The sequence below is a fragment of the Catharus ustulatus genome, chromosome 2, assembly GCF_009819885.2.
Source record: "Catharus ustulatus isolate bCatUst1 chromosome 2, bCatUst1.pri.v2, whole genome shotgun sequence".
NCBI classification, from domain to species: domain Eukaryota; kingdom Metazoa; phylum Chordata; class Aves; order Passeriformes; family Turdidae; genus Catharus; species Catharus ustulatus.
This window is the reverse complement of record NC_046222.1, coordinates 122,088,612-122,104,957: the sequence shown is the minus strand read 5'-3', so window position 1 is coordinate 122,104,957 and position 16,346 is coordinate 122,088,612. Positions and strand designations below refer to the sequence as shown.

Here is a 16,346-nt window from a genome sequence, read left to right as displayed (position 1 = left end):
CAAGATGTGAAAGAGCTTAATCTGGAAAAAAAATCTAGGGGAAGTCCTGGAAATATTTTAATTTTTTTTTTCTTACCATGTAATTCTGTTCTGCTGGCTGTGATATTTACACAATTTAATGAAAAAAGTTTTAGGAGAGATGTGATCTCTGTCTTGGCTGCCATAAAGGGAATCAGAGATCTGTGTTTTCAGGAATCTCTGCTCCTGTTCTCTTTCCAATGGAATTCTTAGCCCATATTTGTAATGGACCTGCTGTACCTGCTGGAATTTGGCTTTTGGTTCCTTTCTTTGTAACAGATTAAGCATCAAACCACAGATGATAAATGGAAAGTGTGGTGGGAGGGATGAACTCAGAACCCAAGGGAGGAGACAGAGGAAGGAGAATTTCCATGGACTGAGAATTTGTGTCTCTATTTGCCATGGACAGTTTGTACAGTGAAATATTCCAGGTTTGCTGGCTCTGCCCTTGTGGAATGGCTCTTCCCATCCATCTTCAGTGGGGAGAAGAGAAAACCCAGGGCTGCAGGACAGATTTCCTGAGGGAAGGACACTCTGTGTGGTTCCCCCCTTCCTCCCATGGCTGTGAAGTCACCTCAGATGTTGGAAAGCCAAAACTTCCAGTGTGGGTACTTTATCTAGATTATAAACACCCATCTGCTTCTAATCTTCCACTTGCCTCTTAATTAGAGCCTTAATTGCTGCTTCTCCAAGACCATTAAGCAGCTGAACTCAGTTTAGTTCAGTCCTTTAGGGTCCTGTTTCAGAGACCTCCAGAGCCTGAGTCCTTCTGCACAGCTTTGGGAGGGTTTTGGATCAGGCTCAGAATTATACATTAAACCTTGGATCACATGGAGAGAGGAAGGTTTTGAACTGAATTTCTATCACTGCTGGTTTTTCAATGCTTGATGGGTATTTTATATCCCTTTAGAGGGTAAAGGAAGATGTAGCAAGGTTAAAATTCATGTTTTATGTCTTAAACCTTGACTCATCACGAGGGGTTTAAAATCCTGGTTTAGTTGTGATCAAGCCCTGATGGGAGTGTCTTAAGGAGGAGATTTTAGCCTTTGACTCATGGTATGAAAAGAGCATTTTCCTTAAAATGCAAAGCAAAGCCTCCTCCTCTTCACAGCTGTGGAACTGTGGCTGCTGCCTTTGAAGCAGATTTTTGGCCAGACAAGAACCTTTGACTGCCTCAAAACCTTTGACTTTGGACTCTTCTACACTTTTTCATGGCATCTGTCACAGCCCTATTGGCAGCTAGAGACTCATTGCTGCACTTAATGTCTGAAAAAGTGCCTAATTTGTTGTCTTCCCACTGGAAAGGGAGATTAATGGAAAAAAAATTGGAAAATGATGAAAATGGATGGGGGGTTTTCCCACTCTGGAGATCTCAGTGTAATAAATTAATACTTCTTATGCAAGGTTGCAAAAAAAATATTAAAAAATAGAAGCTAATGGCTGGTTAAAAGAAGTGCCAGCACAATTTAATTGGAGTGGCTGACTCATAAATCTTTTAATCTTTTTTTGTTCTGGTGGTGCCTGGCAACTCAGATGGGCTTTTTTTTTTTTTTAGGGGAAGCCCCTAAAAAATCTCTCTCTTTCTCTCCAGTTCACACTGGTCTGCCCCAGTCAGAAATGTGGAATTGGAGTTGCCAACCTTGATGTCCTTAAGGCTCCCCCCAAAATTCTGGGATGTCTTGTTAGACACAAGCTGTGATGATGATGATGATGACAATAATTAACAAAGGTAATGATGACAATTCAGCAATTGTTTGTGACTGGGTTTTTTGCTGGCAGCTGGAATCACAGGGAGCCTGTCCCAGGCAGAGAGGAGCAGCCAAGCCATGGCCCATCCATGCTGGGCACTCATCTCAACCTGCAGAGGGGCAGAAAGATGCCAAAAAATGCATAAACCACAATTTCTTCAATGGTGAGAGAGGAGAGCTGGGCTGGGAATTTCTCAAAGCCATCCAATTCTTCCCAGCTATAAAAAACAAGGAGGAGCCAGCTTGGAGTTTTATAATCACAGGGCAAATTTAGGCTGGAGGGGATTTCTATCCACTTTTGTGACATCAGGCACATCCTGATATCCTCTTGGATATCCTCACCCCCTTCCAACTCTGTTCATTGCATCTCTGAATTCCCTGAGAAATCCCTGGAGCTTTGGCTCCCCTTTTAGCCTTGGCCACTGCCAAGTGTCCTCCAGAAGAGATTTTGGCTGCTCTGCCCTCACTTTGCTCCTGATGGGAGATAAATCCTGATTAGACCTGCCAGGGGAAATTATTTTTCCAGTTCATCACTTTGTAAATTCAAACTGCTGGGAGAAGCCTGGGAGGAGCCTACAAAATCCCTCAGGGTGTGTTACCATCCCCACTACTCATTTCTGAGAAGTTAATGGAATTCAGCCAAATATTCCCTCTGAATCCATTTTTCTAAATCAAATTTTAGCGTTCCCCAGATACCTCAAACATGTTCCTCATAACCACTGGAAATTTGGTTTTGGTGATCTCCTTCCTTTTTGCTTTGTTTCAAATGTTTCTTTAAATCAGGTTTCTCTCTGGTCTAAGTTATAAGAATGGGGTATCTCATATTCAACAATCCTGTATTTAACTAAAGGTTTGTGTCATTCTACAGAAATCCCAACTAAGGAAAATGGCCAAAATCAGGGAGAAAGAAAATCTTGGAGTGCATTGTGACTCTTTAAAATAATTTTTAGGAATATTGGGAATGCAGGAGAGGGAGTGAGAGAGCAAAAGCACAGCAGTGATGCAAAATTCTGTCTGATTCTCCTTGGAATGCTGTGACTGAGGCCACTGAGATCACTGCAATTCTTTGTGATTTGTTTTTCCTTAAATCCCTTGAGGGCTTTTTTCAGTGGCTTGGGAATCCCAGGAACTGTGCCACGATGGGAGTTTTTAGTGCTGGCAACTGCTTTCTAGGATAAAAGACTTAAACTCATAAATTTTCTATATTTTTTATGTCCTTTATGTTGCCAGTGGTTTCTGCAGTCCATAGCCTTGTTCTTTTTAATCTATCAACTGCTGAGTTTGAGTTTCTGCTTTAATTCACAACTTTGCTCATTCTTTAAACTTTTAGGTCACTTTTGGCTTTGCTGTTGCTGTTCTATTCAGTTTTGTGAAAACTTTCTGCTGAAGGTGAATAATATTTCTGCTTACATTAATTAGAAACTGATGCAAATATTTGTAATTTTAGAGGGGCCTTCTGGTTATCAGGGAGTGTAATGCCAAGTGTTTATCCTTCAATACAATTCAGGGAGAAAGGAGGAAAATAATTATACAGCTGGAAGTAGATAAGCACCAAGGGGAGAAGTGAAAAGATCTTTTAGAAATATGGGTGGGAGCAGAGTTCACCAAAAATACATCCCAGGGTTTTGAACTCCAGTCTACCCAGACAGACTTCATATCTGAGGATCAAACTGAGCAAACAAGGAAATCAGCATGGAAGAATCAGCTCATCCCAGCAAAATTCCAAAACGCCCTGACTCAAATCTGTGCCTGGTCTCCAGGCAGGGAACAACCCCAGATGGCTGAAAGTCTAAAATTAGAAATACCAGCAAAATATTTCCTTTTCCAGGAAAATATTTCAGTGCTGACCTTATTCCTGGAGCAAGGGAGGAAGCTGAGCATGCTCACCTTCCTGGTGTGAAAAATTGAAAATATTTTATTGTTTTGGTAAAATTTAAAAGGTTGAATAAAAAGATAATAGGAGATAAACATAAAGTAAAGAGTTAAAACTGTTGGGTGTTTGGTAAGTTGTTAAGAGTATATGGTTGTTTTGGGAAGGTTTTTTTAAATACACTTTATAATACATTTATTTGTTGCATATTTAGAGTTTTTAAATGTACAGTTAAACTTTTTTTGGTAATTGTTTAGGATGGTTATTTTTTGGGTTTATTTTTTTAGAGTATGTGTGTTTTTTGGATTGTGGTTTTAATTTTTTTTATTACTTTTTAATTTGGGTGGTGGTTTTCTCTTTCTGTAGTTGGTGAGTGTTGATAATTGTTGTGTTAGCTTGTAGGGTTTTTATTACACGTTTACGGGTTGTTATTTTAACTAAGTGGGTAGTTTAAGCATACTATTTTAAAAAAACTTATGTTTAACTTTTGCTATTAGAAGAAAAGGAAAAAACTTATATTCATACAGAAAAGCTATTTTAACATTATATATATATAGCATTTATTTCAATAGTTGTGAAAAGCCAACAATGTGTCATGTACTTTTAACACTGGTGTCATCTTGGGAAGTGCTCTGGGATGGAAAAGGCATTTCAACAGCCCCCAGCACATCTCCAAGGGAATCAGGAATCACATCTCCACTTGGAGAGCAGCTGGAACATGTTCAGTGATGTCTTGGGTTACAATCCAGAGTGTGATAAAAGGTATCTGTTCTATCACCATCTGTTGAGGGTGGGGCAGCGATCCTGATCTCCCTGGGAGATATTCTGCTAATGGGCATCCATTGAAACCAGGCAGGGCATTGTTCTTTATCTTTTCACAACCCATCCTTCCTCCAGCCAGTCATTTTCTGCTCATGGCCATTGAGTCCCACTGTGTGACTGATAAAATTACTGCATCCCATTGGGAGTTGCTCCAGCCAGGGGGAAGAGCCCAACATTTCTACCAAGATAAAAACAGAGGGTTTGGGACACTAAGGGAGCCCCTTTCTCCACTGGACTCCAGAGGAAAACCGGATTTCTCCACATCACCACTGGAGCTCCAGAGGGAAACTGCACCTTGTACAGGAGCACTGCTCCAGCTGAGCCACATCTGTCACTGCAGGAGGATGCAGCCACCATGGGATGGGACTGCTGCCAACACCCTGCCTGACGTGTGTCAGGTTGTACTCTGACTGTGTCAGGGTTTGGGGTTTGTGCTTTGTAGTGCTGTATTTCTATTTTAATTTCCCTAGTAAAGAACTGTTATTCCTAATTCCCATCTCTTTCCTGAGAGCCCCTTGATTTCAAAATTATAATAATTTGGAGGGAGGGGGTTTACATTCTCCATTTCAAAGAGAAGCTCCTGCCTTTCTCAGCAGACACCTGTCCTCCAAAGCAGGACAAGTGAGCTGATCCTGCCTGGGGAATGCTCTGACCTGGACCAGGCTGAGGTGCCCTCTGCAGAGAATTCTCCCTTTGCTGCTGGGTGAGGATGGAGGGGCACACAGGCTCTGCTCCCTCCTGTCACTCCCTGGGCTCTGAGCTGGGTCTGGATCTCCAAGACTGAGCACCAATACCTCTGCAATGCCTTCATTCTGAGATAAAACTGCCAGGAAATTTCCTTGAAATTATGCTGGAAGCAGAAGAGCTTCAGTGTCTGGAACCACAGGATTCTAGGAAGAGTCTAAGTGTCTGGAATAATGGGATTTTAGTAAGAGTTTAAGTCTCTGGAATCACGGGATTCCAGGAAGAGTTAATGTATCTGGAATCACAGGATTTTAAAAAGAGTTTAAATGTCTGAAACCACAGGGTTCTAGGAAGAGTTTAAGTGTCCACAATCATGGGATTTTAGGAAGAGTTTAGGTATCTGGAATTACAGGATTCCAGAAAGAGTTTAAGTGTCTGGTACCACAGGGTTTTAAAAAGAGTTTAAGTGTCTGGAAAGAAAGGATTCTAGGAAGAGTTTCAGTATCTGGAATCATGGGATTTAAAGAAGAGTTTAAGTCTCTGGAACCACAGGATTTTAAGAAGAGTTTAGGTGTCTGGAATAGTGGGATTTTAAGAAGAGTTTAGGTGTCTGGAATTACAGGATTTTAGGAAAAATTTAGGTGTCTGGAATCATGGGATTTTAAGAAGAGTTTAAGTATCTGGAATCACAGGATTCCAGGAAAAGTTTAGGTGTCTGGAATCACAGGATTCTAGGAAGAGTTTAAGTGTCTGGTACCACAGGGTTTTAAAAAGAATTTAAGTCTGTGGAACCACAGGATTTTAAGAAGAGCTTAAATCTCTGCAATCACAAGATTTTATAAGAGTTTAAGTGTCTGGAATAATGGGATTTTAGGAAGTATTTAAGTCTGTGCAATCACAGGATTTTAGGAAGACTCTACTGGTGAAGAAGAAGGTGCCAGCCCAGCTGTGCCTTTGTGCTTGGAAAACAGAGCAGGGCCAGAGTTAAAGCAAATTTTGGGATCCTGTCCTTCCTCTGGCCATAGATCAGGAACCTGCAGGGAATAACGTGAGTAGGCTCAGGAGGGATAAACAAAGACAGGATTTTGGGGCATCCCCTGTGCTTGTCCCTGGTTTAGGAAGGAGCAAAGTTGACACAAGTAGGAAAGAACTGGAACCTGCCCTTTCTCCATGCCCTGGGAGACTTTGGAGAGATTGTAAAGACAGGAGGTGCAAAATGAAGCTCTGGCTGTGCAAGTCTGACCTGTGGCCAGCACAGAATTATTTAGTAATATCTGATCTGTTAGATAATCCCTAAATACCTGTCTTTTAGAGATCTTACCTTTTAATATGAGTTACTGCTCGAATCTCAATATTATATTTGAACATTTAGGGGTGAGGGAGCAGCTGGAGTTACGAAGAGCTGAGGAATTAATTGGTGAGAAAGGTGTGAAAGATGGATAAAAAGCCATTATCAAACATTCATAACAGGTTTGCAAAGTACAGCACTACCCAGAGAATAAAACTGTTAGACAAATTGGTAATCCCTTTTCCCTGAAAGGGAGATACAGCAAAATTTTAGTTGAAATACTCCTAATCAGCATCTCTTTTTTATTTCCCACAAACGTTGCTCCCTGATTTCTTGCTATTCCTTGTAGTTTTGACTGTTGTGAAATTGTAATAGCCTCCACAATCCTCTTCAGCAATAAAACTCCTCTTTTCCACCTGTAGAGAAATCTTCCTGAAGGAAACATCCCAATGAGATGGGAATGCCTTTCCCTGCTGGCATTTAGAACTCCCCTCCTGCTAATGCCTCTAATTTTCCGTGTTAGAATTAATAACAATGAAATCTTTTCTTAGAATCAGTGAAATTAAAATGGGATAGAAGTGAAAGGAATTGCTGGCAACTCCAGGGATGTGTGAGAAGTTAAACCCTGTCCAAGTCCAGCACCCAGCAGCAGGAGATGTTTAAACTCTTAAAATAGAAAGGAAAGCTGCAGACTGGAGAGCCCTTGTGTTCTGATCACTCCTGAATTAAGAGGATCCAGTTTGGAGCAGAAGCCACTTGTTCCTGACCCTGCTTAAACTGCATTTCAGTCAATGTGCTTTGGTCACATCCTGGAGCACAATGAAATCTGCTTTTGTTCTTTGTCTGGCAGAAACACTTGGGTGGGAGGAATCCTGGTGTTTTTCTTCCTTTCACCTCCATCCCCTTCAGGAGCAGTTGGACAGGATAAATATTTCTTCTTTGAAGAGCAGTAGAAAATTCAAGTGGGAAACTCTAACCCCAGCAATGTTTATTTGGAGAGAGAGCAGAGTCTGCTGAGAGGTTCTGCAGGGTTGGAGCTGCTTAAATCCAAATCAGAGGGAGATATTTGCCAGGACTGGGCAGGGCTAAGGGGTGAATATGGCAATTCATCCTGGAGAAATCAAACCCACAATAAATCAGTGAAGAGGGGAACAGCTTTGTACAATGTTTGCCTGGTCGATAGCACTGCTTACTGTATAAATAACCATCCAAGTGAACATTTTATTGCTTTGCACACATATTTTCCACTGCTGGCAAGTGTGGTTGTTTCTGTAGCTGTAAAACCTTCTGCAGAGGCTGCTCTCAAAGCTGCCCCTGTGTCAGAATTCTAAATGTACCCTATTCTGAGTTTATCTGTAAAATTATCCCTCTGAACCTGAAATTCTCTGTCTGGCTTTGTTGCTGGGTTTTTTTTGTTTGTTTGGGGGTTTTTTTTTGTTTTTTTTGTTTTTTTTTTTTTTTGACAGCTGCAAATGTGCAGGTTGTTTTCTTTCCTTGGAACTGTTCAATGCTCAAATGTTTATTTTTACTCAGAGGGAATTGCCAGGGTGTCACCAAGTGAATCCCCCTGGTCAGATACAACTTCACAAGACTTGTTAAGAATTTTCTTTCTCACCATTTCTCCCTTTTTTTCCCCCCCATCCCTCTCTCTCTTTCACTTTTTTCTCTCAGTTTCTCTTGCTATTGTGCCCTACCTGACCTTCCCACTACACCTCCCAAATTTAAAAGGCTTTCCATTTCTTTTTATGGGTCTATTTCCATATCAGAATTACGCATTTGCAAGTCTTGCTTAATTTTTTAAAATACCTACTTTACTTATGATGATAAGACTTCCCTTAGAAATAGATTTCACCAGGTAAAAAAGGCTTAAAATTTTTAAGCCTATGGCTAGGACTGGATTATCATAAAATATTCCTAACTGTGGATTATTTTACATTTAAAACTCTGGGAAATGGGGGCTGCAAAAAGTGGAAATACCAGATGTGTCCTCCAACTGCAGTGAACTTTGGTTGGGTTTTCCCCCCTCATTTCTCAAGGCTCCTCAGTGGTTCCACTGTGTTTTTGTTGCCCCAAAATTGATGTTTTTGGATACTTGAGAGATGTGCACCACCATCAGGAAAAGCACAGAGATAGATATTTGAAAAAATTTCATCCTTTGAATCCAAAGAGATATTTTTGAATGTTGTTGTAAATGAATAAATTTTAAAAAATGCATATTGGAAGGATCCATAACAAATATTTTTTAAAAACCAGCCTTATTTTGAGTGTTTGATGGATGATGGAGTCAGATTGACTTAATGTTTTTGGAAAACACCTTGCTCAGGGTTCTCTCCTCAAAGTGATCTTCCCTAGCAAGAATGGGAATAACCAAGGTGCAGGGATTCTCCCTGGGATAATGCTTTGTTATGTGCCTCAGTAAAGACACATCCACTCCTTCTTGCACCTCAGGAAGTTATGGCAATGCTTCCATGGGGAATTAAGGGGTCCTTGATTTGAACTTTCTGCTGAGTTTTAATGTGGTTCATTATTTTAAAGTCATTTAATAAAATGCATCATTCTTAGTTTCCTGTCCTAACACACAGTGCAGAATTCCCATGACAATCCATAAAAATTGTGTTTCATACAACACACAGATGTGATTTTGGAGCACTTAGGGTGGGAAGTATTATAAATGCATTTGCCTGTTCAGTCAATTTAAGCAGAATCAATAATTAATAACAGTATTAGCAAATGTTTACCCTCATCATTTCCCATTTTATTTCTCATTGCAGCTATACCTGAGTGGGGAAGCTCAAGAAATAAAGGATTGTTTTCCCTGCTCAAACTCAGCAGTGGCTTTTTGATGGATGACACAACCTGATGGCCTCAGCCTGGTTTGGATCCCTCAGCAATGAGGACACTGCTGTAGGTGACATCACATTTTCCTGGCTTCAGCTTTTATAATTTTATAATTCCATAACTTTGTTGGCAGGAGTGCTGGCTTGGGCTGTGCTACTGTGAGCAGCTTCTTTTTCTGCTGTCACTCTGCATCAGGTGGAAGAAGCAAAGGTGGATATTTCACTGCCTAAACTGGATTTCAGTGCTTGCCAGCATGCAATATTTCTAAATATTGGTAAATTAAAAGAGTGAAAATTCCTAGTTTGGTAGAAGGTTGGCCTGATGTACCTTCAACAAAAATAACTCTGTGCATGGGGTGAAAGCACAGCACAAGAAGCTACTTCTGCACAAATGTTTTAGGAATTGTGCTGGTAATTCTGAGATTATTGGATGCCCTCTGTTCATATCTCACTCAACAGGAGATTCTGCCTAAAGTGAACAGTTTAAAATGGAAAATGCACCCATCCAGTGCAGGGGAAACTCTTTAATCCTGGATATCTTCCGTGGGTTCTCAAACCACCACATTCAGTCTCTCTCTTGATATGGATGGTAAGGTTTGAGATAAGGCCAAATTTGATTTTTATCTCCAACTTTGCCAGCCCAAGCAGCCTGAGGGGTTTTGTGCTGCAGTGGAGCCTGGTGATGGGTGAGGGGGAGAGGTCAGAGCAGCAAAGGACACCCCAGAGAGCCCTGGGGTGGAAATGAGGTGAGGGAAGGGGGGTCAAAACCAGAGAGAGATGAGATTTTCAACCAACAAATCTACATTTTGCTGCACTGCAGAAATATTCTGCCTTTTGATCTTGTAGGTGGTTTTGGTGAGACATTTTTTATTCTTCCACTACTTGCCAATCACTTTGCTGGAAAACTCAGTGTTCAGCAAACCTGAAAACATCCCCCACGCCCTTGGGATGTCAAACTCCTTCAGCTGCAGTTCTGAGATCTCAGGATGGTTTCAGGGAACAAACAGCAATTTCCTCATTGTCTCACCCGAAGGTGATGCAGATGTTTGAAATCTCTGCACAGAGATCAGGAGCACTAAACATTTCATCTTGATTTCTCCTCAGTACCACCTACTTCCTGGAAAATTTGGAAGCCTTGCATTTACCACTTCAAATTCCCTGCCAAGTTTCTTTCAGTTTTTTTTGTTGGTGTGTTTTTTTTTTTTTCCCTGCTCCATTTTTGTCTCACACGTTTATTATATGGTGACAAATGCAGTTTTCTTCTGACACCACATAATAGATGTGTGAAACACACACACATGTTCTAGTAAGAGACTGCTCTTTATTTCCTGGCTCCAGTTGCAAAACATGAGTCAGGGTTGGAAAGGTTGTGCCTCTGTCAGAGCCGTGGAACCCACGTGCTCCAACTTTCCTGGGTTTTGCTGCAGTCGTGGGGAAAAAAATGTCATTCTTATATTTTTCTATATTCAGTGTTTTCTCCTCCCCCAAGCACATCAAATCTTCATTTTATAATTGTCCCTTGTGTTGATTATATTTACTTATTTCAGGCATTGATGCTGTTATTAACATGTAAAAAAACCACCTCCAGCTTCTAAAACACAGATAAAAGTACCCTCCTATGATTCTGGTTCAATACAAAAAAGAAACATTATTTTAGTGGTGCATTTACTGTGCATTTTTTAATCTGCACCAAGTGATTTCTGCTGTTCTGCTGCATAATTGCAGGTAACAACCACCCAGCATCTCCACAAGAGTCTGGTGACACATTCCTTGTTTTCACATCCCAGCTTCCAGTGCTCTGTGCACTTCTGTGGGGGCCCCAGTGAAACACAAAATCAGATGAGACCTTTTGTGAGCTGAAGTGGAACAAGCCCCGTGTTACAAGTTAAAACAAAACCCAAGGAAAACGAGCAGGCAAAAAACCAAAACAAACCAAAAAAACCAAGCACATCATCACTTCCTACTGGATCCAGCCTTGGAATGCCACAGGGCTGGCATTTGTTCTGCAGATACCCAGGGGTGATTGGAAGCAGCAGGACCATGGTGCTTCCATGTTAATCACAAACAAAGTTTTGCATTGATTTTTATTTCTTTTCTTCCCTAAGCAATTTTATCCCACAAGGTCCCTGTGGTTGAGCTGCTCCTGCAATAGAATGACAAATAACGGGGTGACATGCTGTGAAAAATTCAGAAAATGAGAGATGCTATCCCATTTTCCAAACAGAGCAGAAACAACACTAATTCCGTTAGGCAAGATGGAACAGACAATTAAACTGGGCATGCTTTTAATTTTGAAGCTCACCAGAGGACGGATGCCTTTTTCAAATGTAACGACTGTGGAAGTGATTCCTTTAAAACGAAGCAAAACCACTGATTTTTCCTTGCTAAAATTAAAGCATTTACCTTATACAAAGTATAAGAAATGTTACCTGTTGCCTCCACCATTCCTTCTAGGATTACAACAATTTCTAGCTCCTCTTTGGGCAACTGGGCTTTGGAAATCTCCCAGAAAGGACTCTGCTGGTTAATCTCATGGCTGATGATCAGTGGTGAAACCAAAAAGAGACGATCATCCCCTGTGTAATAACCTACGTTGATATCTGTCTGGTTGAGTGGTATAAATTCCCCCTCCTTTGTCTGTTTGGATTTGATCAACTTGGCTCGTATTGATGCCTCTACAATGTGTGAATTCCTAAGGTCTCCTACTCGGAACATCAGACACAGCTTTCCATCCCGCATGGAAATGACTGCGTTTGTAGAAAAAACCAAGGTTTCTGCCCTCTTCTTGGGTTGGGATATTTTCACAAACATGCAGCCAACCATGAAGGCGTTGACGATAGAACCTAGGACAGACTGCACTAAAAGCAGGATAATTCCCTCGGGACACTTGTCCGTGATGACCCGGTAACCGTACCCAATGGTGGTTTCGGTCTCGATTGAGAATAAAAAGGCTGAGACAAACCCATTGAGGTTGCTGACGCAGGGGGTCCACGTGCTGTCCCCTATGTGATCCATGTCCCCTCGCATGTAGGCAATGAGCCACCAGATCATGCCGAAGAAGAGCCAGGTCACCGTGTAAACCATGACAAAGATCAGCAGGTTGAACCTCCACTTGAGATCCACCAGGGTGGTGAAGATGTCAGTCAAGTACCGGTAAGTCTCTCGGACATTCCCGTGGTGCACGTTGCATTTCCCATCTTTCCGAACGTACCTCTGGATTTTTCTCTTGGCACATTCTTTGCTGATGTTTTTTGGCAGATCCTCTCTGGCTTGTTTGGGTAGCTTTGGTTGGTGGATAGTGACAGGGCTCTCGATGTCCTGCTCCATTGAGTCTTCTTCCAGGACGTTGGCTGCCATGGAAAACAAAAAAAACCAAGGAAAAGTTGTTATTCCTCTTGTTATTGTCCTAAATCAACACACAACCTTTCCCTGTGTTAACCAGTGAAATGATCATCCTTGTTCTTTGCTGGCACAAGAATCACCCTCGTTTTATTGAGAGAAAACTCTCGTTGCTTATCAGGTCATCCCATCCACACCCTTATTTAAACTCCTCAAGATGGGTTTAAGCAGATATTCCTTTCCCCCCTCACCCCTTCTCAGTTTAATGAATGAAATTTTTTACGCATCAAAAAAGATCTTACGGAGATAAAAGATATAAATGAGGGAATGGATTCACTTGGGGGTGAGCAGAGAAAATGAGCTATTGGTGAGCTATTTTTTTTTCCCATCAATTGCATTGCTGTGGGGAAAGTATTAAATAAGTACAAGGAGTTTTTTTTAAAAAAAAAAGTCAACAGTTTTTTAGAGCCAATTCTCTTGTTGGAAAGGAAAGTTGTAATACCTATCAAGAGCAATTCAAGCGCACTTCCACAGAAAATCAATGCCTTGCTGATAATGAGGCAGGGAATTGTGTGTCCTTCTCCCAGCAACATAAAACCTATGGTACTTCATGTTTCATTTGAATTCACTCTGCCTGTGGCCTTTAATTCAAGTGTACCTTGTCCTCTAATGATCTAAGCCTTTTTTTTTTTTAGTTTCCCAGTCTTTGTAGATAAATCACTTTATTATGGTTGTATGCTAGAGAAAAAAAGAGTGTACTGAGGAGGAGAGGGGTTTAATGGAATGTGTTTTGCATGGAGGACATGGTGAGGTCTGGGGTAATTGTTGTTCTCAACTGAAATCCTTCTGTTTTCTGGGGCTTCTTCCTGCAGGAGTTTCAGCTCTTGAATTCCTAATTCTTTCTCTTCTGGCTAGCTGCTGTCATTCTTCTGCCAGACTGTAAAGGGAAAAGTCTTCTGGTGGGTCTGCCCAGGTGCTTGACTGTGAATACAGAATCACAGAATGGTTTGGGAAGGGAACTTAAAATCACCCAGTCCCCACCTCATGCCACAGTCTGGGACACCTTCCACTATCCAAGGGTGCTCCCAGCCCTGTCCAACCTGGCCTTGGGCACTGCCAGGGATCCAGGGGCAGCCACAACTGCTCTGGGCACCCTGTGCCAGCCCTGCCCACCCTCTCAGTGAAGGATTTCTTCCCAAGATCCCATCTAAAAAGCAGCCCTGCCGTGATTTTGTACCATTCTTTATGGAGCAGTGCACGAGGGGCTGCTCTCGGTGGCTCAGAGTGGCTCTAAAAGCATTTTTCACTCTCAGAAACACGTGCTGTGCAGCAGATCCTGTCTGGAGTCCCACAGCACCTGCAGCTTTTCCAAGGTTCACCCCTGTAGAGGAAGATCACAGAGCCTTGTAGGTTTTATTGCAGTACCCAGCAGGGATAAAAGGGTTGTAGCCCAGCTCTCTCCTCCTGACCTGCTCCTCTCCCAAAGAAAGTCTCAAAGCCCTGCAGCAGCACAGAACCTGGGAGCAATGCCATGATTTAAGGCTGTGCACCCCATCCTGTCACCTTTTCAGTTTTCTGTGTGGCTCAGGGAGCCTTTCCAGTGGCAGTGGCAGCACTGGGAGCTGTCTCAGCCCTGAATGAGCCCCCAGTCAGTGACAGAGTGCCTGCCTGCATTACCCCTGCTGCTGGGGGATGCATGGCCAACACAATCCAACACAATCCAAAGGCATTGCAGGGCTCCTGTGAGGCTCCTGGAGCCAAAGACAGAAAATCTGAAGTTAAGGCTTCACACTTCATGCTCAGCTCTCCGTGGTGCCTGAGGAAATTCCAGTCCACAGAAGTTATCATATCACTGCAGCAACAGAATCCTCAAATAATTATGAACAACCCAGGAAGGCTCTGGCTTTTGAGGCTTTATGTTAAATTACTAATGCTGGTATAATGGGGTTCATTATCTTTCAGGCATTATGAATAATTTGCTTTCCCCTCCCAGTCAGAGCCTGGCATGGACACACAGACCAGGAGTGGGAGAATCCTGTTGGTTAGAGAATATTCCTCACTCCTGGCCCTGCTGTTAAAGGGAACCATGTCCCAAACCTCCCTGTCTGAGCATCTCTTCCAAGAAATTACCCTGGGAGGGGACCCAGGTGCTGATTTTATTCCTGGCAGCAGGAGGAGTGTGAACATCCAGGGCTGCCCTCCCACCACACCACAGTGATTATTTCCTATGGAATTTCTTTGAGCACCTTTTATTCAGGCAGTAATTTTTTACTGATGCTTTCCAAATGCTTTTTGTGGATCTGGGCATCACCAACAGCCTGACCTGCCTTTCACAGCATGAGGACAGGGACACATTTTGTCAAGTGTCCATAGGTTTTGTAGGAGCAGGGAGCTGCTGTCACAGTAAGTGGGATCAGGATGTGACAATTCCAGCGTGGGAGGGTTTTTCTTAACCTGGAGAAGTTGTAGGGGAGCTGATTCTCATCTGGCTTTGGAAGGGGGCAGCTTTGGACAACAAACCCAGTGTTTAACCAAGGTCTCTGTCATTACAGCATTTATTTGACACTCCTGCAGACATTTCAATCTTCCTGAGGGCATCTGGCCTTTTATAAACTCTCCAGGCTCTTCCCAGTGCTGTCATTTCTCAACTCTCAGCCTCTGAGAGGAGAAATTAAGGTCGAGTTTTTTGTCTTTTTCTCTTTTTTTGGAAGATGCCCTTTCCTTCTTTCCCTCACCCCATCCTGCTATGAATGGATTCCTTTGTGGAGAGGTTTCTAGATCAGAATCACAGTTTGTTACCCTCTCCTGGACTGAGTTTTCACTCCAGAGACAACCTTGGGAGCAGCAATTCCCGAAATAAGCGATCCAATGATTGTACATCTGTGTGTTTCCATGGAAATGCTTGATGAATAAGTTTTAAACACATGGCAGGATCCCAGTTCACCGCTGAGGCTGAGGAACAGCCACACACTGTCAGCGCCTTTGCCACAAAACACTTTGACTAATTATATTTTTACTTGATATCAACCCAATTAACTTCTGCTGTTTATTTCATCTAATTTTCCTCTGGGTTACATAATGGCTGTCAAGGATCCAGGAACAGGGGAGTGAGTAGCAGCAGCCTCACTTGAGAGCTATTTTTGCTCTCTCTGCTTCTCTTCCTGACAAAAATATATACATATTATTAATCTGCACTGCAAAAAAAAAAAAAAAAAAAAAAAAAAAAAAAAAGAAAAAAAAAAGAAAGGTATTTGGTATTTCTGAACTCTTCCTCCTCTCCCAGTAAACATTATGTTTGTTTGAACACAACAGTCAGGTAATGAGCCAACTCAGGCCAATTTAAAGGATTCTACTCAAACTATCTGCTTTGGTTACTGTCTTAGGCAAAACCTACAAGACATATGAGATTTCAGTGATCAGTTTAATTTCCCAGCAAAGGACAAGGAGTTCTAAGTAAGTGCCTAAATAGCTCATTTGTGTCCTGGCTGTGGCCAAATTAGCAAATTAAGTGTGCCCAGGCCTGTTATTTAGTGTGGGGGGTAAAGAGTGGTGCAGCCCACACTCGGATTATTGGGTTGGATTATTGAACTCCATTGTTTTCCAGGCAGGTTAGTATCTCACAATCTGGCAGACAGGAATAATCTGTGTCCTGAAACAGAGCCAGGAATTGTGTGTGCTTAGCTCTGCACCATGCCAGGGGCATTTCTGGAAATTTCAGCCTGCAGGGGGTTGTGTGCCAG

At 42.2% G+C, this 16,346-nt stretch overlaps 1 protein-coding gene across 2 annotated transcripts in view; it reads right to left on the bottom strand.

Moving 5' to 3' along the window:
• The window catches only part of KCNJ6 (potassium inwardly rectifying channel subfamily J member 6), a 159,317-nt gene that overhangs the window by 21,761 nt on the left and 121,210 nt on the right, over positions 1 to 16,346 (bottom strand). For both annotated transcript variants that reach the window (XM_033052104.2, XM_033052105.2), the window contains one exon: positions 11,697 to 12,617. In XM_033052104.2, the coding sequence (XP_032907995.1) occupies positions 11,697 to 12,617 (921 nt within the window). The remainder of the gene's footprint in view (positions 1 to 11,696; positions 12,618 to 16,346) is intronic.